Source organism: Dryobates pubescens, chromosome 3, assembly GCF_014839835.1.
Source record: "Dryobates pubescens isolate bDryPub1 chromosome 3, bDryPub1.pri, whole genome shotgun sequence".
In the NCBI taxonomy this organism is placed as follows: Eukaryota; Metazoa; Chordata; class Aves; order Piciformes; family Picidae; genus Dryobates; species Dryobates pubescens.
The window spans coordinates 27,333,387-27,358,168 of record NC_071614.1 but is presented as its reverse complement, the minus strand read 5'-3'; the positions used below and the strand labels follow the sequence as shown (position 1 = coordinate 27,358,168).

The 24,782-nt window shown below is 41.2% G+C and overlaps 1 protein-coding gene across 1 annotated transcript; it reads right to left on the bottom strand.

Moving 5' to 3' along the window:
* Nucleotides 1-3,764: 3,764 nt before the first annotated feature.
* Nucleotides 3,765-22,825, bottom strand: KCNS3 (potassium voltage-gated channel modifier subfamily S member 3). The gene is made up of 2 exons (XM_054178439.1): nucleotides 22,772-22,825; nucleotides 3,765-5,896 (listed from the first exon to the last, which is right to left on the bottom strand). Exon 2 carries the CDS (start codon nucleotides 5,845-5,847, stop codon nucleotides 4,366-4,368), a length of 1,482 nt encoding a protein of 493 aa, XP_054034414.1. The 5' UTR covers nucleotides 5,848-5,896; nucleotides 22,772-22,825; the 3' UTR covers nucleotides 3,765-4,365.
* Nucleotides 22,826-24,782: the final 1,957 nt, after the last annotated feature.

Here is a 24,782-nt window from a genome sequence, read left to right as displayed (position 1 = left end):
CTAGATTGTGCTTGGACCATAGGCTCATCAAGAAAAATTAACTAAAAGTACTGAAGATATTAAAAACAGAAGTCTCATCAAGTCATGACATTTTGCTGTGCTTAGCAGAGATGCCACAATTATTGTGATGTGGGAAAGTGCTGAGATGGTTTAATGGCATCTGCTGTCTCTCGATTGACAGAGCATAAACATTTCAGAAATCCAAGAAACAGCACTGCAGCTATAGAGCACCAGACAGCAATATTTACCAACTGCAACCAAGCTACTGCTATCAGCCACAAATTGCACATCTAGCCCAGGCTTATTCTGATTTCATTTGAGAAGTGTTGGATGAAGAGGTATTAGCAGCTTCACAAACACTGTCAGCAAATCAAAAAATATTAGAGCAACTCTCCACAGCTTAGTGGTTTTCTGTCACTTGCTCTAGATGTTAGGAATGTGTGGAAATGAATAAATGTATTAATACACAGCAGCCTGTCAGAAGCCCTTGGCACACTGCGAGTCCATATACTGCCTTTGCCAGTCAAATCTGCCTGATGCTCTCAGCATTCCCTGACAGTAACCTATTTGCATGGGAATCAGCATAGAGTCTGCTTTTAAATGGTAATTTTTCAAATTGTGGTGCTCGACACTAATTTCTGCCTAACCCATAAGCAATATTTCATTTACAGGGCTGACACAGATGTGCCATTTTCTTTAGCTCACATTTTACAGTCATTGATTTGAGCCAAGCCACGGCTTTTGGTACAGCCTCTAAGAGTGTTAATAACTGCTCATGTACACAGCAGGAGTGCTCACTGATTTCACCTGCACTAAGTTCTACCTACTGCCATCCAGGTTGATGAAACATGCTTTTCTGGACTCAGAGAGACCCTTGTTCTGGGGCAGAAACCAGAACGTTGGACCACACACTGGGTGGGAATGGGGGTCAGGATGATAGCAGAAGTGGATGTGAGGCAGCAGTGGGGGAAAGGGAAGACACTGGTAGAAGAAAAAAGAATACAGTGAAAGCAGCTGAGGACTCCTCTGTCAACTTTCTCTTTTTCTTTCTTCGAAGGCCCTCTTAGACTTTTGTCATCCCTTTTGCTTGATGGCTTCCTACCATGTTCTTTCCTCATTCCTATACTTTGGCCTTTTCCCACTTTTAAGGCATACAATGGAAAATGGTGGCAGTGACAGAACCTGCTTTCAGCAAGTCACAAGCTGTGGGAAGTTGGGTGATGCCCACTGCCAGCTGGAAGATACTCAAACAGGAAACTGCAACACAGTTTAGTGGTGTCTTCCCATGCTACACGAAGGAAAGCCACTGCAAAGACATGCTGCTGTGGAAATACTGGATAACACAAGCGAAGCATTTACCATCAAGACAAAGAAAACAACAATGTGCCAGCAAATTGTTGTGTTTAAATACAAACAAATCTCTCCTATACTAAACATGATGCATGTCTGAATAGTAAGTAGCCTTCTGTGTGCTTTGGTGTCTGAAACAGAACAGCTGGGTGAAGAGAATTTAGGATGCATTTTTAAAGAGACTAACATGGTTCAGGAATACAAAAACAATTGGATAATCTACCTTCTGTTGACACTGACACTACATATCAATAATATGTAACTGTGTTCCAAGGAAGAAGGTAAGAAAGAAATTATCTGCTTCTATGCTTATTACTTACTAGTAAATTCTTCTACAAAAAAAAACTTTTACTATCAGGAAGAACATGCAGTATCTCAGTATTTATCTTATCTGTTTTCTTCTGGCTCTCAAAACTGGTGACATTTGCTACTACCAATGCTTGTTGCAAGACTGCAGTTCTGCCTTGAGAGGAGGATCTTCTGGCATGAAACAGCTCACATCCTGCTCCCAGTTACACCTATGTGAAACCATGGTGTTGGATTTATTCCAGCAAAGAAAACAGCAAACAATAAAGTTTGTTTGTTTGTTTGAAAGGATATAACTGTTTTGAAAAAAGCTGAATCTCATCACAGAAATCAAAATAACATATAAATGGATGTGTACTTTACCTTCTGGTATGTTCCAAAAGCACTCTTCACTTTGCTGCAAACTGTATCTATGCGTAAAAAAGTCAGAGGAACTTACACAGTGTCTCAGCCTTAAGAATGATTCATACATTTGATCAAGAGCTTATCAATATTATGAACAAATTACTGGTGAGTAAAATTTAATACAAGAAGTTGCATACTCTGTGATCTTTGACATATAAAATGACATTTTTTTAAGTAGCACAGTTTTTCAGTTATTCAGTACAAATTTCTGACAGTTTTTGTTCCATTACAATATTTTTCATTGCTTTTAAATTTCAGTGCCAACGTAAAATAGCTTTATATGGAGATTACCAAGAAAGTGTCTTTAAGCAGAGAGTAATTTTTATGCTGTTATTCTGCTGGTTCCTATTAGATTCATATGCACATACATGTTTAACATTTTACATAATTGCATCTTTGCAATGTTAACTGTTCAGTAAGTACAAAACACATTTAGGCTAACCTTCCCTTTTGGTATTCCTACACAAATTATGGGAAGAATTAATCTTAATTGTCTCTGAAGGATCACACACACTTATGATACTCAGCAAGTAACAATTTAGAAGTTTATCTAAAGCTCAAAATATTCTTTGTAAGTCTCACAACACTTTGTGCACAGCAGTCCTGAAGGACATCTCTTTCCGAAGTACTGGTTGATCCATCCTTTTCTTTTTTATTTCTCCATCTCAGAAAAAAGTTAAAGCTCTGTGCCTCAGCACCTCAGCTACTTACTTAATGTATTTTGCAACAGAAAAACTGGCAGACACCTGAAAAATCAACCCTCTGCAGAAGCTAAAATCAGTTGCCATCTTCTGGTTTTACTCAGTCTTGAAGTCAGCTCCTACTGAGTTTGATCTGCCTGAACAGACACTCAGTAAAGGCTTCAGCATTTTGTACAGTGATAAAGCAAAGCAAGACAAAGAAAGAAACAACAACAAAAAAGGACCTTGAGAACTGTAAGGTCCTCAAGTTTCTTTAGTACTCCTTTATGCTAAGCTGAAGGGCTAGCTTTCCTTTTAAATAGCCCTAGAACATCCAGTTTGAACCAGAGCAGGATTAACTGGCTGCATAAGAAATCCCTGGAGAAGAGAGGAATGCAGAGAGCTCCAGCACTCTGCCAGGCAATGAGCACTGCTCCAGCCCATAACACAAACCAGGAAAGCAGCCATCACCAACAGATGAGCTTCAGAAAAGGGAGCTAAAACAGTTTCATATACTGGTTCCACATGCAGTGCCCACCCTACATCTCAGATGAGTGAGACTGATGAGTGATATATGGGAGAAGAGAACATTTCTGCACATTTTTTGTTGCTTGGCATTACAGCCCTGGACGACAACCAGTGCAAGATGCTCCTCACATTTGCTCCTACCATCAAGACAGCAACTTCTAGCAAAGGAGCAGTGCTGACAGCAAGGAGCAAAACTTCTAAAGACCACCACAGACATTTGCTTCAATGCTCACAAAACAAAGCCTCTGGGGATGTCACAAGGGTGGTCTTAATCACAGCAGGATTCTCTCCAGGCAGCAGAATTGCTCAGGTTCATAATAGTAGAAGAGGTGGCTAAATGGTACAGTAAGTTCATGTCCTGCTACACCAAATACTTCATCCTGGAATTCATAATTCAGGCCCTTTAGGTCACACTGGACATTGGGAAAAATATAGGCACAATGGGATTCATTTATTTTAACAAACTAAAAATGTATTGTGCTTTTGGAAAGAAATTCATAAATATTATGCTTCCATGGAGCAAAAACAGTATGTACCAATATATTTTCTACCCCAGCTTAGGGCATGGGTTCACAACTCCATGATTACATAAATGTGTTAATGAGCACAGTTTTACATGTACATAATTCCTTCTTTATCCTGATAATGTAAAAACTTCACTAACTTGTGAGATAGTTCTTGCATGTTCGTAATATATCTTCACCTGAAGAACAGCAAATTATAAAAGCACATTCTATATAAACTACCAGACTGCTGCAGGGGAAAAGGCAACCAATCAATCAAACAAACAAACAAACAAACAAAAATCCCACAATACCAAACACTGATTTTACATTTAAAACCCTTTTCCTGACTTTTTCTCCCCAAAAATGTGTAACATTAGTCGTGTAAAAACTAAGCTACCATATGCGGCATATTTTAAAGCCTCATATAAACAATGAAGCTTTTATGGCATCCTCAGAGCAAAGAATGTCCAAATATGGCTGAGAGTTAAGTACCCTGAGAATTAACTGCTCTTAATAAATTCACTGAAGTTTGTACATCCACGTTTACCAAGAATCAGAAGAGAAATAAAGGGAAGAGAATGTGATTCAACTCATTTTCCTGTACCATTCTCCAAAGATGTGTTATAAACACCCTCCATATCTTGAATGCTGGAGGCATCTGTTGAATCTTGGTCGCTGACAACAATTCCTACTGAAGAAAGGCTAGAAATGAAGGAGTGCATCTTTCTTGCATAAATATCTCTAATGTTAAAATAAGGTAGGTCATTACATTTCTCTTTGCGATCATTGTTGCATTGGTCTGGATCAATATCTTTTTGCTTTTGATAGTACTTAGAAAACTTATTGAAAATAATGGTGATTGGAAGTGATACCACTAGTATCCCACAGATAATGCACAGGGTGCCGAGCAGCTTTCCAGCAAGCGTGACCGGGTAAGTGTCCCCATAACCAACTGTGGTCATGCTGATGGTTGCCCACCACCAGCAAACAGGGATGCTGTGCAGTTCTGATGAATCATCATCTTTCTCCACTGAGTAGACAAGCACTGAAAAAATAGATATCCCGACAGACAAAAACAAAAGCAAAAGTCCAACTTCCTGATAGCTGTGTCTCAAAGTAGCACCTAAAGACCGCAGTCCTACAGAATGCCTGGCCAGTTTCAGGATGCGAAATATCCTCATTAACCGCAGGATCTGAACCACTTTCCCCATGTTTTCAATATCTTCACTTTCTTCTTCCTTTGTGTCCACAGCCAACGTGGCATAAAATGGGATAATAGAGACAAAGTCGATGATATTTAGTGGTTTCTTCCAGAACTTCTTTTGACTTGGAGCAGCAATGAGCCTAATCACTAGCTCACCAGTGAACCAGATGATGCATGTAATCTCCACAGCTTCCAGCACAGGGTCTTCAATCTCCCTGTCATTGGCATCCAGCCTTTGAAACTCTGGCATACTGTGAATGCACATGGCCACGATTGACGCCAGGACAACACTCAGTGATGACACAGCAATTAACTTGGCAGACAAGCAGTATGCAGGATTTTCCATTCTGACCCAGATCTTCTTTCTTATTTCACCAAAACAGAGATTGTCAAATTTTTCCAGCTCTTTATCAAATATGGATGAGTCTTCGTTAGAAGAGTCTATACTTCCACCATTGCTCTTCTGATCCCAGTCTTTCTCAGGACCTTCTTCTTTCCGTTCTTGGTACCGATTGCTGCAGCAGGAATCAATGAACAGTTCATTTATCCCCCAGTACTCTATTTCCTGGCAAAATGAAAAGACACAAAGTTCTTCCATGACATGAAGTTTACCTGTATAGTAAAAATTCAGAACATACCGGAACAAGGAAGGATTCCTATCGAAGTAATACTCCTTGTCTGCAACACTATAATCATCGCACAGTTCCAGAATAGCCTCTTCTGAGTGGCATTTGAGAAGTTTCCCAAGTCTGGTATGTGGGAATCGGAGCAAGGTGCTTTGATCAACTGATTGCTTAAAGCCACCCACATTCAAATTGATAAGTTCTGCATCTTTGCCAGGTCTGCGGAAAAATTCACCATAAACCATTTTGAACAGACGAGTTCCACTGCTGGTGCCCAATGAAATTACATTGAACCTGGAAAGAATAAGATAATGTTAGAATATTTAACTCAGTTTTGCTCTTGTGACACATTCTCTCTTCTATCTCTGGTTACTGTGAAATGCTGTAACAAAACAAAGCAAAACAAAAATTATAAATACTATTATTCAACACTTCACAGAAGTAAGCTTAAATCATTTTGATAGTTTAACATAGCTTTAGCAAATTTGAAGGCAGTAGGATCTGGTTTAGCTCTCCTTAATTTTTTTTGTAGTGTGGAGGAAGAATTTTTAATTCATCAGCACATCAGCCTCTGCTCTACTACGACACTGAAATTAGAAGTCAAGAAATAAGTGAATTATGCAAAAAAGTCTTTAAGATATAAAATATGTCAATCCACCATACATTTAGGACAAAACTTAAGGACAGGTGTCTCTAAATTATGGTTTCTGAAGAGCTGAATTGATTTATATGATGTTGCAATTTATAATCCACTACTTCCAATGTTACCTGCTTCTATGTGGACTGCAATTACTTCTGCTGTCAAATCAAAGAATTTCTTTCCACAGTCAAGCACAAAAGAGTATTTTATATTCCTGAAAATATATTTGAAGCTTTCCAATTCCTGACTTCAGGGCACATATTTGGGCACCATCATTCCCTCAAGGTATTTTTCTACCTGCTTTCCAACTTACCTGGGCAGTCACAACCCTCTTACAACCTTGGTCAGCTCCAGAAGCAATTCCTGTTCTGCCACAGCATAGCCACAATCATCATGATAATGCTGAGGAGTTGGTGTTGAAATGCCATTTCTGGAAACAAGAACTTCCAGAGATGGAATTTCCACAGAATTTTTGTCTCAACAACTGCGGATACCTATAGATAGAAGGATACTTCAATGTGTCCATCTCCCCTATGAAGAGAGACTGGCTGGGGCTGTTTAGACTTGAGAAGACTGAGAGGGGGGTCTCATCAATGTGTATAAATATCTGAGGGGTGGGTGTCAAGTGGAGGGGGCCAAGATCTTTTAGCTGATGTACAGTAATAAGACATGAAACAATGGGTTCAAACTTGAACATAGAAGATTTCACCCCAACATGAGGAGAAACCTCTTTACAGTGAAAGGTGACTGAGCACTGGAAAAGGCTGCCCAGGGAAGTTGTGGTGTCTCCTTCTCTGGAGACTTCCAGAACCCACATGGATGCATTTCTGTGCAGACCACCCTAACCGATCCTGCTTTGGCAGGGGGGTTGGACCTCATGATCTCTTGAGGTCCCTTCCAATCTCTAATATGCTGAGATATTTCACCCTAAGTTAAATCATTCAGCTGAAAGTGAGCTAAAAAAAGGCAGATACAGTTGCTAGCAAATAAGTGAACTTTTTCAAGATAATTTAACTCCTGATTTCCTTCTGCCTTCAAGCCAAAACTGGCAGTTCTCACACCTGTGAGATTACACATAATTTCTCATCATGAGGAGAGCAATTTTTTTGTTGTTTGGTTGTTGTTTTTATTTTTACCTCTGACACTTAAAACATTAATTGATATATACTAAGCTAATTTGCTTCAATTTACTATGAAAGTCAATGAATTTTAAATGTGACAAGAGAGCATTATAATTCCCCAGTTGTAACAGATGGGCTCATATCTGCAAAGAAATTGCTTTGCTGCTCTTTAATGGCTTGGGGGAGCTACTCAAGGAACAGACAATTATTTCTTTGTTCATATTTCAGTACTTCCTTCAATACCCCCACTTAAGATTCAAAGCTGTGACATGTTAGAGTTTGAATGTTTTTGCTGCTCCTCAACATCTCCTGACTCTGTTAATGAAGGTCATTATGTTTATATCTATTTCCCTGTTTGTAGCATGTACACCATGACTGCATCCTGCTGTATGCCAGCACGAGGAAAAGAGCTCCAGCACTACTGTACATCAAAGAAGCCCAAGCATTTTGCTCAAACAGGAGTCACTGTAGACTTTAATAAGTTCCAGAGGGGGTGGCTGGGATATAGAACCTCAAGGTTGAACCCTACTCTATATTCTCTACAATGAATAGCACCTACTATCTAGAGCAGCAGAAACCTCCTGCAACTGTTGCCTTCTTACCACTCCAGTGCCTTCAAGATGGGGTGAGAAGAGAGATCATTGGGACCTTAGGATGGCAGGGTTTCAGGTTAGGGCATGACAGGTTTTAATACAGATGCATTTTTCTGTTTAAGGGGAGGTTAAAAGGACTTTCTGAGCCATGACCTTCTTACCTCACCCTGTAACTTCCCCAAATGCAAAGATTTCTTTAGGTTTGTCACAAACTTCACTAGAGATCTACTCTAGTGATCTATTATTATTTTATAGTCCTTAATACAAGTAGGAACACAGGGTCTGATGCTATAAATCTCACATACTGCTTCTTCATAGGATTCATTCCAAACAAAGCTACTGAAAATCTCAAAGCAATCTCCCTGTGTATGAAAACTACTGACACATATAACACACGAACAACCAGGTCCAAAAGATGTTGATGTTATGTATTCGGTCTGGTGGTTACTTCTATAAGCAGACTTGTATCCAGAGTAAGCTGTATTTATACAGTGGGAAAAAAATGCTATTCTGAAAATGGGAAAAAGCATTTCTCTTTCTGGCCACACAACAACTCCATTTAAACAACTTATCAAATTAGTTTGAAAGATTAATATTACTGTGTTCACAGCCTACCATATAATCAAGATGAAGTTCTTGTTCTGCTAAGGCATTGGGAGCAGGGAAAGAACTGTATGAGATACTCTGCTTTCTAAGCAAAATAGAGAATAATGCAGCTTTATGGCATGGTTAGCTGTGTAGCCAGAAGTCATTTTACACCTTAAGATGTGGTCTGCAGGCAGGTATTTACTGGCCAACAGAATGATTGTAAGACACAGTTGCTCCAGGCATTTTCCAAGGCTCAGCTTTTAGGAACAATTAAGACACAAAATAAAAGCACCCATCTTTACTCACAGATGAAATGCAGCAGTACTCAGCTGACAAACAGTACCACACTTCACTCATAATCTAGAGCCAAGATGTATTTAACAGCACTATAAATAAATTTTAGAAATCATAAATTGGGGTGACTGGAGGTCTAAGTATATCCAACCCCAAAAGGACTCTACTTATTGATTAATTTTGGCATGTAAATACTCCACTTCCTGCAATTCATTAAGATGAGAGCACTAGCAATGAAAGTCAGCACTATAAAGAACAGGAAAGACCACAGATTATCTAAGAGTGATTCTGACCATAGCAAAACCAAAGAAGAATGTAGCCAGAAATAACTCAAGAAAGAACTTAAGTGCTCAGCAAATCTTTAGTACACTAGACTCTCACTTACTGTTGAGACAGCAATATAAAACCATATTGATTATGCAGATGATATTCATAATAATGCCTCCATGTAATTGCTTTGTATAATAAATTCAGTGTGAAACAATTTATGGCTTTGTTTTGAGGGCACTGTAGTCATAATTCATGCAAGATACAGAAAGAAAATGGATTTTTGCCTAAGGCCATGGTCCAGAACCTGCTATAATACTGCTATTAAGTGATTTTCAGATTAAGGCAAGAATGTACAGAAAAGTTTCATGATAACTATGTCAAGAGGAGCTTCGTGATCTGAAAAACATCTCGTTTGACTTGAAAGAACCTTGATCTCTGAGCCATGGACTAGGACATTGTTGTGCCACGCATCATCAGAACAATTTGTGGCACTTAAACAAGTGCCTTCAGCCATAGGGCAAAGACCATGGATGACAACTGTCTCAGCACAACATGCTTTTTACTCATGGGAAGCCTTTACTCAACCAATTTTTTTACTCAAGGGTAAAACTGTGCTCAGCTGGAAATGATGTTTTCCTGGAGTGCCAAAGCTTTTGTCATGAACATCCTGAGAACACAGAGCTACCACAAACTTCACAGCTCTTGAAGTGTGACATTAACCTCTTTGATCTTCTATAAACAACAAGTATTCATATATAACATAATAAACTGCTAACCATTCCAAAGTACATGCTTCCTGCCCTGAAAAGAGTATAAGAGAGTAAGCAAACACATACCAGATGTTAGTTACTCGGTTGCTTTAATTGCTTCAGTTGTTTGAACGAGCTACTGGATAAGAATTCATATAGTCCAGAAAATGAAGTGACACACAAAAGAAAGATGTTTACTGGAAATTCAACATTCTTTTCTGAGATGATGAAAAAAGCCCAACAAAAAGAAGTTCCAAATGTTAAGCTAGAGGGCTAAATAAAAGCCAGTTGTAAGGAAAGCTGTGTGAAAAGGATACAAACATAGAATAAAAACCAAAATGACAGGATCCAACTCTTCCCAATCCAATTTTGAGATGGGCTCCAGCCAGTACTTCTGCAGTCATACATTGTTGGTGAGGCCACAGGCCCATTGTCTAGCTTGGAAGGAGGCCTGTAAATTTCTGGGCTTTTAGCACACTATGAAATCCCTAAAGCTCACAGAAGGAGTCACAGAAAGAGTCTGTATATATAGTTCCTTTGAGATAGCTATGCCACAGATGTGTAACATACCCCAAACTGCTGTGGTTTGCAACCTCTTCTGGAACACATACCTGAAATTATTTTAGTGGCAATGTGGATCCCCATCACACAAATTTAGTCGTCAGCAAAGTTTCTCCTTGCTTTTCATATATTCTCTATACAAAGTCCCTGTATTCTGTGAGGTCCTACGTAACACGCTTCACTATGCATTTTTTTTGATGTGTTGCACATTTGAGCATGGTAGTACCTCAGCTACTGGTAATTTGAAAGTGAGACAGTTTCAGTTGTTGTTAGCATTAATCTGTCTGTGATTATCCAGGCACACTGGAAAGAAAGTTGAACTAATCTACATATGAATCAATTACGTTGTGCTCTGCTACTTAAAATATTCAAAGTCAGCACAGCCTGACAGATTTTCTACCGGTTTGCTTCATGGCCTTAGTTCCTGCTTGCTATGCAGTTAACACTTCATAAAGCTCTCAAGACTTAGAAAGTTTGTGACTACTGTTATAAGGTGCTAATATACATGTGGCTACTACTGAGTTAAATGAATCCTCCCAAAGTGATATTCTGGTAATTTTCACTATGAGGATTTTAGCATGGACAGAACATTCACCAAGGGGTAGGTATGAGAAAGGGGCAAGGGGAAGAAGTGCCAGCTGTAGCATCAACATGACAGCTTCTTCTTTGGGAATGGAGTCTGTGACCTGAATTGCTTTCTTATGTGCATAAAAAGCAATTCTAACACCACCTAGTTATCAGAATCTCATTTTGGTAAAAGAAGAAGAAAAAAAAAGTATCCTGTCCCTAACTTGAAAAGCTCCTAGGGGTAACACATTAAAACAGTTAACCAGGCTTGCACCTTGCAACATTCCCAAAGGATCTGCAATCTATATTAAAAGATCATTATGTACCTTAACTAAGTGGAAATGACAGATTAAAATGTGCTTGCTTGGAAATCTACCTGTAAATCCCCCCGTATTAAGCACAGCTGTAATTCTGTAGTTACGACACCTGCTGGCTTCCATAGGCAGCAAATCACACGAAGCATTTCTTTCAGCTATATTGTCCCACTTGCTGAAGTTCACAGAAATATTTAAGATGAAAAGATCCCCAAAGGATTACTATGACCAGGTCAGCCAACCACAAACTAGTACAGCCCACATCCCTGCATGCCATCACCCTCTTCACAGTCTCCTCAATAGTTATCACATATCAAACCAAGTACTGGTACCCTGAGACAGGATTGCATGCTTGGACCCAGGGGCAGCAGTCAATGCATTCTGACAGTCCTATAGTTAGTAATTTAAAAAAAAAAAAATTAAAAAAAAGTGATTTATAGAAGGTCCTTCACAAACAGAAAGTACAGTTTCTAAATGGACTCAGTGGCAGGTTCAATAGCCTCTGTTTAACATGGATGTTGCTGCTGTTATCCAGCAAAACTAGTCAACTGACCTGTTCCTGATCCTATGCAAGCTCATTTTTCCTGAAGGACAACATCTTCCAAGATTTCTTCATTTTTTTAAAAAGCACATTTAGCTACAGTGGAAATTCTATATATTGTTCCTGCACTTATAGTGCAGCTTCAAGAGTCAGTGGTTGAATTGAGAGGCTATGATGGTAGAGGTGAGAAACTGTATATTCTATCCCACTGTCACAATCCCTCCAAGCCTAACATAAAGGACAAACAATTAGATATTATACTTTTTTCTCCAAAACATAGGTCCACGAATCATTTAAGACTTTGCTGAGCATTCAAGAAGAGGGTTCATTGTCCGCAAAACTCTGCAGAGAGGGAAATTATACCCACAGTGTACCATAACTCTTCCATATTAAAGAAAGGAATACACAATTTGGTGACATTCAGAATATTCATTTGTCTTTTGGAAGAGGAACAGAGAGTTAAAATTCACATTTATCTCACTTCCAGGAATATTGACCTGAGAGTCAAGCAAGCAAGGAGCTATTTCTTGACACAAAGTCCAATCACAATGATTAACTTTCACTAAGTGAAAAAGTTGTTCTGAACAATGACAAATCTATGCACCCCATAAAGAAGGGATTTTCTACCTTATGCTGGAAAGAAACATCTATGAACATAAAACCCAAGACTTTTGTAACACATCATAGCAGGGAAAAATGTTAGGAGACACGTGAAATCAGTTCTGCCTGTGCTACCAATCACACCTTCACCAGCACTCAGCCCCAGGACCAAAATAGCTTAAAGGGCAATTCAGCTGCAGATGGCACAATGCTAAACAACTCCAACTAGCTACTTACAGCTTTTGAATACATTATAGTTTTATTCTGTAAAGTCCTGGCTTTGGGATAAGAAGCTTTAAAAAAATCTCTTCCCACAATGTTGCTATGGATGTATCTCAGTCACTTTGGGGGATTTTATTTATAAATAAAATGTTTACATTAGTAACATACTATCTACTACAGAAATTAGGTTGGGAATGAATCTTGAAGAGTGATACAATCCAATTCATTTTCCACCTCAAGGCAAGATCAGCTATTCCTAAACAATTTGTGACAGATGTTTATTTGATCTCCCACAATAAAGCATGTCCAGAGACATTGTGGAATCTAGTCCAGTGCTCAAATACCCTTGTTCTCTCAAAATTATTTTTGTAACATCTATTTAAGCATACTGTGATACAGCTCAGGCCCATGGATGTACATATACTTTGAGCAGTTTTGGAATGGAATAAAGTCACTAAGGATGGACAGAAGAAACAGGCTATCTACAAAGTCTCCATAACAGTTCAGGTTCTACCTTTGCTATATACCTAATTTTACTTGAAAATCTGAATAGCTTAAGTAATATGGTATTTTTTTTAATATATACATATTTTTATGTTTTAAAAACTATCAAACCCAGAGACAAACAAAGGTTTCCTTTACCACAGTGAAAGTCCCCAAGATACTTGCAGACTCTCTTTTGCAACACGAACACAAGCAATTGCTACTGTGAATATTTTGGGTGAAACCTTCAACTGAAAAACTACAGAGCTCCAGATCTTCCTTCTGTAAGTGATGCAGTCTGCTTTGCTCCACTTTCAAAGTATCCAAGTAACTTTTACAAAGTGCAAGCATTCATGACATGAGGCCACAAGCTAAGGAAGGATATATGGAGGCAGCTGGAGAGAATATTTGTGAGAGAGACTTTCCGGAGTACAGAAACCTCTGGACACACCAAGACAGTTAGATGCAGCCTTCCAGCAAAAATGGTTGCAGTTGGCCCGGCATTCTAGAGATCAAGCAAGCCAGCTATGTCCATCAGGTGCCATCTCAGAGTGGGAGACAGAGGGGTGCTACAAAATATTATACTCAAATCAAGTTCTGAGAACACATTGTTCGGAGCTACTGTGTACACCTTACCCATCTTTAGGCCTCTAGAAGACTCAATTTCTTGGAGCACTCATATTTTGGGATGCATGCTCATCATTCCTGTACAGAATATCACTTTGTTCCACCCCTTGACTTTTCAGGTAGCATCACAAACTAATTTGTGTTAAAATGTTGTTTGGAAGGTCATCTTCTCCAGTTCAATGTTCGAAGCTGGTCCGGTTAGAGCAGACCATTCAGGGCAAATTGAATTTTGAATATCTCCAGGATTTCCCAAATTCTTTGGCAACCTAGGCAAGTGCTGGACCCCTCCTATGGCAAAAAATATTTTTCCTAAAAATCTAATCACCTGCTCTTTTGTTCCAGATTGGGTTCACTGGTTTGTACCCCATTCCTGTTCCATTTCTCAGAAAAGTTACCCATCAGGTAACTGCAGACCACAGTAAGGTTTCCTCTAAGGTGAACAAACCCATCTTTGTCAGCATCTTGTACACTGTGTGCTCCAACCCCCCCGTAGCAGAGGCCCCAAATCTGTTCACAATCCTTCAAATGTAGTTTTATAGTTCCAAGCAGAGAGGAATAACTGCTTCTGTGGACCTGCTGGCTACAGCCTTACTAATAAAAGTACAGGATGCAGGTGGTCTTCAATGTGAGGGCACACTGCTGACTCAGGTTCAGTGTGCTGCCTAGCAGAATGCCCATCTCATTCTCTACAGACCTGCTTTCCATTCAGTCAACCAACAGCTTGTACTGCTGTATGAAGCAACTGCAGTCCAGATAGAGTGTCTTCAAGATGCTGAAATCCCTTTTAACAGCATCATAGCAGCATATCACTGTAGCATTAGCCATTTCATACCTCAAGAAACAAAGGTATTTTCCCCACTTACTTCAATTTGGCTGCCCCCTCAAACCATTCAGCAAGGAAGGACATCTGTCAGAGAAAGTGTGAAATAAATACCTGACAGGCCAAGATACAAAATTGCCTTATTACATCAGTATTCCATTGCATATTTATAGAAATGGCTGGGGTATTGCCTTTGTATGCAAAAATGAACAGCTAGCAAATAAATTTCTCACCAAGTAAGCACTATTCCTACCATTGCACATCACCTCAGCACCTGTTAATATTATCACCCACTGTATTTTCAAGAACCGTTGAGTAGCTACTAACACCTGAATTTACATATGAAAATAATACCACACATTGGTACAACCTGTAAGGTACTATAGGCATTATGTGTGCAGGCTGGATTCCAGCATATGTTTGCACAGCCCATAACAATATTCCTAATGTTGGGGCCTATAAAATTACTCAGGTGCTATTTTTATTATTGCCTTCCAGTGACAGAAAGTTTGGAACAGAATATAAAGACAAACCAAATCTGAAGGAATTTCAGAAGCCCTTCCTGTCGTTCATTCTCTCCATTTATCCTTCCAAAATTACTTTTCTAAAGTCTAAGGTGACCCACACAAATGTCCAGAGAAGAAAAATCAAGACAGATGGCTGCACAAATCCTCATCCCACAAAATCAGCACAGGTTTTGCAAAAGACTTTACAAAGGTTTGACTTTAACAAGGATTTCTTAGGTTTTTGGTCTGGACTAAACTTCAGGTGGACAGATTCATAAATACAATCTTGCCCACAATAAGCCCAGAGACTTTTGATGGCAGCACAATATAGAAGCAGTTTGTACCAACAGATCCACTGGAAGATCTGAGACCCTGACTACATACCTTCAGAAAAAGAATTAGACTTAATTAAGTGTATGCATTGCATTAGAAAAAACTAATTTAAGAGCAATACTTTTTGTTCTGTTTTAGTTGGTAGTTTCCCTTTATAAGCTGCTGCTTGAAGCAAAGTACCATTAAACACCACTTTAACCAAAAATCTCTTTGGCCTTAGCATGAGTGATAACCCACAACTCACTAAGAGGAAGAAGACATCTGAAATTGCATTTCTTTCTTTTGGTTTACATCTGAATAAAGTACTTCAGTATGAGCCCAGTAAAACCTCAGAGAGAAAAATTGTGATTTCTGCCTCTCACTTCATTTGTGCAGCAGTCTCCCACATCTCCCACAGATCTTTAAAGTTCTGACTTTGTATATGAATACGTAAACACTTGACACCAACTGAAAAGAGCGAGATTTATCACTCAGAGAAACATGTCTGATTGCCTAAGATCTGAGGCTCAGGCTTAGAGCCCAGAGCTCTCAGAGGTGCCAGTCGAGACACACAGCAAAAAGAGTCTCTTTCAAGTCATGTTGGCCTTCTTACACACTAATGAATTAACCTGTGCTTAAATATTATCATGAAATGGAGCTTTTGCTCACCTCTGAGTATAACTGATAGCTTAAGAAGGTGGGAAAAAGTCCCCTGACTCTAGTACTTTTAGAAGCCAGAAAAGCCTGGCTTTGTGGTCAGGGGGTAGAAGGAGCATCCCAGAGCAGCAGGAATAAGCACTTTGTCTAAACAGCAAGGACTTGCAGATTAAGCTTTTCTCAGTTTTAAGATTCACAGGTGTCAATGTGTCCCACAACAATACTTATTAGAGCATCAAATATGAGACCCAAAGAGCTAATTTGTTCTTAATTTTATGCTTTTCTGTCACTCTAACATATTAATTCAAATAAGTGAGGAAAAACTGATGGATTAACACACAGCAAAGAGCAAAACAAAATCACAACTCCCTGCAAAGAACAGTTTGCAAAAAATGAGACCACAAATACCATCTCTGTTTCCAGATTAATGGACTGAGTTAAAATAGCAGCAAATATCCATGCTATCCACCTTGCTCAGCTCAAGTTTTCACCAGTTTCATGGGTGAATTAAAAGAGCAATACTGATCCATACTGGCTGTCCTTTTCAGTGCAAGCATTGCAGCAGACAGGGAGACACACAGATTTTCTTAGCTTAAGAAGAATATACAAGACAGCATCCTTTTCAGCTGCTTATTGAAGGAAAAGGTGTCCGTCACTAAAATGTCCTGCTGAAACCATCATTCAGTACTTGTCACTAGCTAGGGCTAAAACACAGAGGACTGACTGAAACTTGTGCTGCAGTAATGAGTTCTTTACCTTCAAAATAAAATCTTAACTTATAGCTCTATTTGTTCTTTTTCCAACTGGCAATAAATGGAGTTCATAAAATTACAAAGCAGCTTTGAAATCATAATCCAGTTAAATCAACAGTTACAATGATTCAGATTACTGAAGAATTTTAATTTGAAAAGGAAAAGAAAAAGGATAAAAGATATAATAAAAACTTCAATAAACAGGATTCTTCTTTGGGACATATCAGATCCTCCCCTGCCTCCATTTTAAAATGTATTGGTAGGCAATAATTGCACACTGAAGCACTATTGCAGTTTTATCATTGCATCTCACAAGCTATGAGGTTGATTATTCTCTCACTAAAGCCAACAGCCAGAATCCCTTTGCCCCCTGCAACATCTTTTCTTTCTGAGAAGCCTTTGCAGTAGTTAACACAGCTGGAAGCATCATCAGCTCATGTCAGCTGGAGGAGAGGAGGCTGAAGAGAAGCAAGCAGCAGAGCTATCAGAAGTGCTTCTAGTTTTTTATCAAGCTGCCCAGTCTATGTGTTAACTCCCCCATGCAAATTAAAGCCACCACAAATTTTTTTCTATATTGGTTATCTGACTCCCACAGGTAACCTGCCTGCAGTTACATGAACAGCAGCAATAAATTTCTTAGGCTCAGAGAAAAAGAACACAAAAACAAAGAAATAAAAAATGCCTCGTATATGGGACAGCAAATTGCTAATGCTAAGTTTTACAAGACTATTACACCCAAGGCTGATTTTGTCCATAAATCTCACAGCACTTTAGTAACTTAAAGGGCTGTGAAGCAGATGCCTTGAGCTCCACACTTTGGAAACTAAACCTGAGACTTGAGAAGTGGCATGTTCAACATCATGTCACAGGTCAACATGTTCTGCTTCAACATTCCCAAGTCTATAAACCCTCTGTCTTTGCTTTTAGTGAGGACCAAAAGAGAAGACAAGCAATCCTTTGCACAGGTTGAGTTCTGAGCCTGCCATCAGAGCTGCACTGGGACAAAACGATTAAACACATGGAAGAATTAATCAGTTTTTAAGATACCAGTTGGCATCTAAATTTCTTACCCAGGTTGATGAACAAAGGACAAAATGTAGTAAAGAGGAAGGAAAAATGTAGTAAAGAGGAAGGAAAAATGTAGTTAAGAGGAAGGAAAAAAGGGGGAAGCAAAATTTTCTCTGCCTCAGATGATAAATTGGTTGGACACGATGATCTTGAAGGTCTCTTCCAACCTGGTTTATTCTATTCTATAACCTGTCCTCCTTAAACTAGCCACACTCCATTTTGTCCATGTGGCCTTCTCTGGTTTTCACTGGCAAGCTTGTAAGACCAAAGCATTTCCTAAAAAGGAAAAGAGAGAAAAGTTCATTTATTAGACCTTGTTTCAACACAATCCTGTTCAGAGCACACACAGCTCCAGCAGAGCCCTCACACCTCGCCATCACAGGCCCCTGCAAGACCAGAGGAAACAACTGCATTTCTTGCTGCTGCTTGCAAAGGTAAGGATGGTGCAATGCTGCTTTATGGCTACCAAATGTGGACCCATGCTGCTAGATCAAAATCAGGCAGCTCCCCCTGACCAAGTTCAACCTGCAAGATATAAGCCCATCTGGAAGAGATGACAACTGCACAGAGCAACAAGTCAGGCTGATACTTGCAGTCAGGACCCATGGTGGCTCTGAACAGAATAAAGTCCAAAAGGCTGAGGTGTAATGGCCTCCCATTGTGCCCCCTCCCAGCAATTCCACAGCAGCTGTGAGAGCCAGTCAATCAAGATGTCTCATCTCAGTCCCCACTCACCTATTAGGGATAGGAAGACAAAACGCATAAGGTGCTTTAGTATGAAGGGAGAGAACATGAGCCAGAAAGCTTGAGGAAAAAGAGATGGAGAACAGAAAATTATGCTAACACGAACGACATTGGGAATTCTTAGCACACAGGTATCAATGAAGAAAACAATTTGAACAGTCAAAATAAGTGAAGCCTCCCACAATCCTTTCTATCAACATTACCAACACTTCAATCACAGAGACCACCATGCTTATTCCAGATTTAACCTAGCTCTGTGCAGAACAGTGCATGAAAATCAGTGTCTCAGGCTTCATTTGTAACACAGCAAATGGCCTGAATCCAAGGTAAACTAAGTTCCAGTACAAGAATAGTGACCACAACAGGACCTTCCAACATAAGTGATAATTCTCATCTTTCCAGAAGACAAATGTCTCTTGAAAATATAACCTGACTGTACAATGAGCTCCCTCAGAAACTAAAGACCAACACAGTCAACACCATTTTCATCTCCAAGATAAATATATTAGAAGCTACCTTTTCCAGAAAAGAATGAAAAACAAAAGAAAATCATTACAAGCAGCTGTCACATACACAACTCTTAAGAAAAAATGAACAACTGGTAGACAACAGCAGTTTAACACACTATTGTTAGTACTTCAGAGAAGTTATGAATGATAAGACACGATAGAACATTTTCAAATAAAATGACGAGTGTAAAAGGAAGAAACATCAGTAAAATAAAGAAAACTACAAGGGTCCAGTAGGAAATGAGGTATAAAAAATAATAAATGCTAAAGAATGGAGACGCCTACCTGGGTTATACTTTGGAGCATATGATCACCTGACATTGACTGGTGCAGAAATAACTGGATCAGGTCAAAGACGATTTCTGTCAGATGATGATTTGGCCCTCTACAGAGAACCAGACAAGGGCAATCAGATAGCATCCTGACTGTTTTTCTGGGGGTATTTTCCCCTTTGGAAAAGGGGCAACAGGAAGAAAATAAGATGGTATCATAAATTAAAAAGAAGAAAGAGATTAAACAGAAAAAAAATAGATGAAGAGCATGAAATAAGAACAAAGAGACAGGGCAAAAAGGCAAGATAAGATGAAAATATCCACAGGTTAGTGGAATAGATTTTATTTATTCATGAGCTCTGTTTTATTATGTGTCCTTGGCAGACATCCCACAACTGAAAATTTGAAAGACATAGAATGATGAGAGTTTGGAGGCTTGAGCCTTGTTTCTAGTCATTAGCCTTGGGCAGATCTGTTTAATAGATGTGCCCCGGTAGCAAGTAAACAAGTTCTTTAAATCCAGAGCCTTTAGGTAGGAGTCATGCTGCAAGCAAATGGGCTTAGCCAGAGAGAGACTCTGGGAGAAGACAGTAAGCAAGCATGGTCACAACCCATTTGCAAGTAACCAAGAAACAGGATGTTAGGAAAGATACTACCCAACAGCATACAGACTGCTTCTCACTCTGACCCTAGCTCACACCAGACTGCAGAGCATCTGCCTTTCACGCACACTCCCTGTTAACTGGCACTTATTTTACCTGAGACCATGTGGGGCTCAGCTTGCTCAGCTGGCAGAGAGGAGGGATGCAAATAGCAGGCAACCACAGGATCGGTGGCAGCAGTCTCTGGCAGTGATCCCAGCACAGATGCGTCCAAGGCTGGCTTTGCTGGGGGCCCACACTGAACAAAGAGCACACCTCTGGCAGATGCACCAAGCTGAGCAGGGAAAGCCTGGCTGTCTCCAGTCTCCATATGGGTTTAAGGTGCCTCTGCAGATCAGCTCAGACAATGCTGAACCTTATTTTGCATTGAGGCTGAATCTGGCTTATGGTCTTGGCACTAAGTATCAATAGTTGATTTTACTTTGCCTATAGCTGTAATTGCACTGCTAAGATGATATTGGTGGCTTAATGATGATTTATCATCTGCTCAGGTCTGAGATAGTTCTATTTTTCTTGCCCTGGGAAATCTGCTAAGTCCTGGAGAGGATGAGCAAAAGGAACACTTCTCCTTCAGCAGCTCTCTGTTTCTAGAAAGGACATTTTAGGAAAACATCTGACCTCACCTGTCTCAGGAATAATGCTAGGAATAATACCAGAGTTTGTATCTGTTCAGCTGAAAACCGCTGTTCATTGATTTTTCTTTTGCCCACACTCACAAACATGAAGTTGAAAGGCTGCTACCATTTCTGTGGGCTGCTTTATTGCTGGGATGGATAACAAGACATAGCCATTTAGATACAGTGTTCAAGGAAGAAGGTCTCTTGAAAGAGCTTTAATGTCCTTTGCTACAAATACATATAGATTTCTCTTATTTTAAGATCAACCTAAACAAATCTGTTCAGCCTGTACAAAGTAGGTCTAACAGGTAAGTAAAGAACTGTGGAACTTAGGAAATTTGGATACTATTTCTGGACCTTTCTCCTTAATTCCTACAACTGGAAAAAAAAAAAAAAAAAAAAAAAAAGGCTGAAATAATTAGATTCCACCTCTTTTTTATAAAGAACTTTATTTGACCTCTGTAGATAAAAAGCACCATATAAAAGCCAGGTATGATTATTGTCAGTTAAGGCTTTTTTTTCTTGTCATTTAGCTACCTATCTACACACAAATAATTTACACAGTTTCAGAATGTAAAATCATGTCTAGCCACATGCTCTCTCAGCAAAAGTTTAGATATAGAAATTGGAAAGTTTTTCCTTGTTATCCAATTGCCTGCCACTCATCCAAATACTACCTTTTTGAGCAGTGAAATCTAGAAAAGCAGAAGGCAAGGAGGATATAGATTTTTATAAAGAAACCTCCATTCTCATTACAAATTATTTCTGCTTTCAACACTGCTGCAATGCTGCAACTTCCCCCCAGCAGCAGCAAGTAAGTGCAAATTATGACGCTGAATGACCCCCTTTGCTTCTTAGTGAGGGTAGGACATCAACACCAATCAAAATCTACCAAAACCATGGATGATTTAACCCTAACTGTCTAGAGCAGAGAAGGATTTTGCAAAATGTCACCATCGTGGCCAAGGAAATTAGATGTTCCAAATGTATCCCAAATCAGAAACCCAGAATTTGACACACATGTACCCTCTGAAAATCCTGGCTCACGTACACAGTGTATTCTTGACTCCCCTGTCCTCTTAAGATGTTACTCCAAGTACCTTATGCCATCTATTGGCCTAGACCAGTGACGGATGCTCTGAGGAGAACTTTAATTCTGGGAAAGCAACTGTGTTAAAAGGGATCTGTCAGTAGATCTGTAAATTCTGCTAATGGAATCAATACGCTGCTGCAGCTCAGATCTTGAGGTCTACCTTCCCCAGTAGACACTCTGAGTTCAGCTCCCAGAATAACCAGCAGTTGTACTTTGCATTAGGCAAAAGAGGAATAGTATTGACACAGGGATTTCTCACTGGCAAGAAAATCCAGAAAGTGAGCAGTGAGCATATTCACTGCCTTATAGAAGGGCATAAGAGAAGTCTTTTTACAAAAAGAGAAAGCCTCTTCAAAGTTCACCTGATCTAAAACCAGTTAAACTGCCCCAACTTAGTCTACTTTAAATCAGCCACACAGAGAGAACGGAATTCTCCCACGTTTCTTTAGCTGCAGAGGCTACTGACGTGACTCACGGATCCTTAAATACAGTTTAGTTTTTAATCTAAATGCGTTTTTAAACGGTAAAGCAGAGCTCTGCAATGCGAAAGGGACTCGGGGGGCATCTCTATTGATCTGCTCCCGCACGGCCGCAGAGAAGTCGTCAGGAAAACCTCGCGGCCGCCCTGTCAGCGCCTGGCCCCACGCGGGGGCCGAGGAGGTCCCCATCGCCGGTCCCCACCCTGATCACCACCGCCTCCCCAGAGCCGCCTCCCTTCGAGGAGGGGGAGAGGAGCTGAATGTCCCGAGCGCAGAGTTCAGGGCAAGACTGTGGCGGAGCAACGAAGCCCGCGGAGGTTCCTCCGGCGCCGGGCTGCATCCTCCCCCGCCTCCTCTTCCTCCCAGGGCTGCTAGTCCCACAAAACCCCAGGAGAAACCACCGCACCTCCGGCCCCGCGCCGAGCCGGGTTGCACTCTCTCCCCGGGGAGCCGCGAAGCCGCCCGCCCCGGGGCCGTCACGCTGAGCTGAGGAGCCAACACTGCCTACCTGGAGCTGCGAGCCACCGCCGGCCGCCCGGCCGCCTTCCGCCCGGCACCGCGGGTCCACACCGTGCAGCCAGGGCTGGGAAGGGAAGCAAAGCGGCAGCGGGCGGGCTCAGGCGAGTCCCCACCCCGGCCTCGGGCATCCCCCGGCCTCCGCCCCAGCGCCCCGTTCCTGTCCCGGCGCCGCAGCAGACAGGCACTGTCCCGGCGGGGCGGGAACAAGAGCAGGGCCGCGCTGCCTCCGCCCCTGAGGGTCCCGCAGCGCGCTCGGGGGGTCCCGCTCCCCACTCCTGAATCCTGCACCGTCCCTGAGATCTATTGCCTTGCCTTCGAGGGGTCCCGCACCGCGCCTGGGCGTCCTGCCCCGCACTCGGGAGCTCAGCGCTCCCTACAAGTCTCCTCTCGCACCTGGGGGTCCAGCACCACACATATCGGGTGACATATCGTTCCCGGGGGTTCCGCTCTTGCCCGGGTGGTCGTGCTCAGTGCCGTCCCGAAAAGTGCCGCTCCGTGCCCACGGGATCCCGCTCCATGGCCCCGGTGAGCCCCGCACCGCCCCCGGGGGTCCCGGAGAGTTCCCTCACTTCGCCTGTCGTTACCGCACCGCACCCGTAGGGTCTCACACTGCACCCGGAAAGTTCTGCTGGGTCTTTTATTGGGGGTATCTCGCTCCGTGCCCTCGGGGAGACCCGCACCCACCCATACCCCGTCTCCGGAGCACGCGTGGGGACCTGGCTGCTCCGTTCCCTCCAGCAGCCACCTACCAGGCACCAGCAGGCAGTTCCCCTCTTTCCCACGACTCGGAGGAAGGCGCGGAGAGAGGGGCAACCCGCCTGGAGTGGGGGATGCTGCCGAGGCTGAGGGCGTTGGAATCGGAGACAGCTTCCTCCTGCCCCCGGGCTGCGGCACCGCGGCGGAGCAAGTTCTGCGTCTGCCGCGGGCCCCCGCGAAGTGGGCTGTTGGGCTTCTACCTGCCCGCTTTTGTGCAGTGACGCTGCCAGTTGCCACGCAGATAATGGCAACGCGAACGGGATTGATCTGTTATTGATTCTCCACCACTCGGTTGCTGAAGTGGCAAATATATGCCGTTATTTGTCGGCTGTACGGAGAGAGATGCGGGGTGTCCCCCCTATATGCTGCAGAGGGAAGTGATTTCTTCTCCGTATTATGCCCCAAAGCAGTTGTCTATAGCAGGGCTCATTCCTGCCTTAGTGAAAGGCAGAGGGCATCTCTGAAGGTAACTGCAAAGCACAACTGTGCCAACCTTTGGAAATGTAACATTTTGCCTGTTTCATTGGTATCATTCTGAAAATTGACGAGAATGATTGTGGAGGTCTATCCCTTCATTACAAATTTTGACACAAAGTTTTTCTGCACTTTTAGCAAACTTTTCCATACTTTTACTTTAAAAAGTCCTCTAAATGATTGCCTTTGTCATATCCAACTCCACGATTTGGGGGAAGGGGGGGAATAAAATCTACTTAGTAACTATTTCTGCCTGGATTTTGGTTGTGCTGTTTTTTCTTGGGGGTTTTTTTGGTGTTTGTTTGGTTGGTTTGGTTTTTCATTTTGTTTTGTTTTCCTGATCAATATTTCCTCGGAAAAAAAAAATCATGTACAAATGTCAGAAAATTCTCCTATTTCCTTTTTGAAGGGGTGTTTTTTGTGGGTTTGTATTTGTTGGTTTTTTTTTAGAATTCAGTACATGTTTTAAGGAAAATAGTTCAAATATCTCCTGTTGTGGAGTCAACATAAATGCTCACTACGCTCTTCTGCTCCTGGTAATCATTTTAAAGTCTCACAAGTGTCCTCATTTGTGAAGACTGAGGAGAGTGGGGATGCTAGGAGTATATTTCTCTCTGCTTGTGTTTACTGGTGTTCACTTAAGTTAAAATTGCTATGCAGAAAGGTTTATTGTTCTTATGACTTACAGTGTAATTACATTAATAAATTGGTTATCACCTTCCTGTTTCACTAAGCATAGAAGTTTTAATAATAGGAAAATAGGCCTTGTC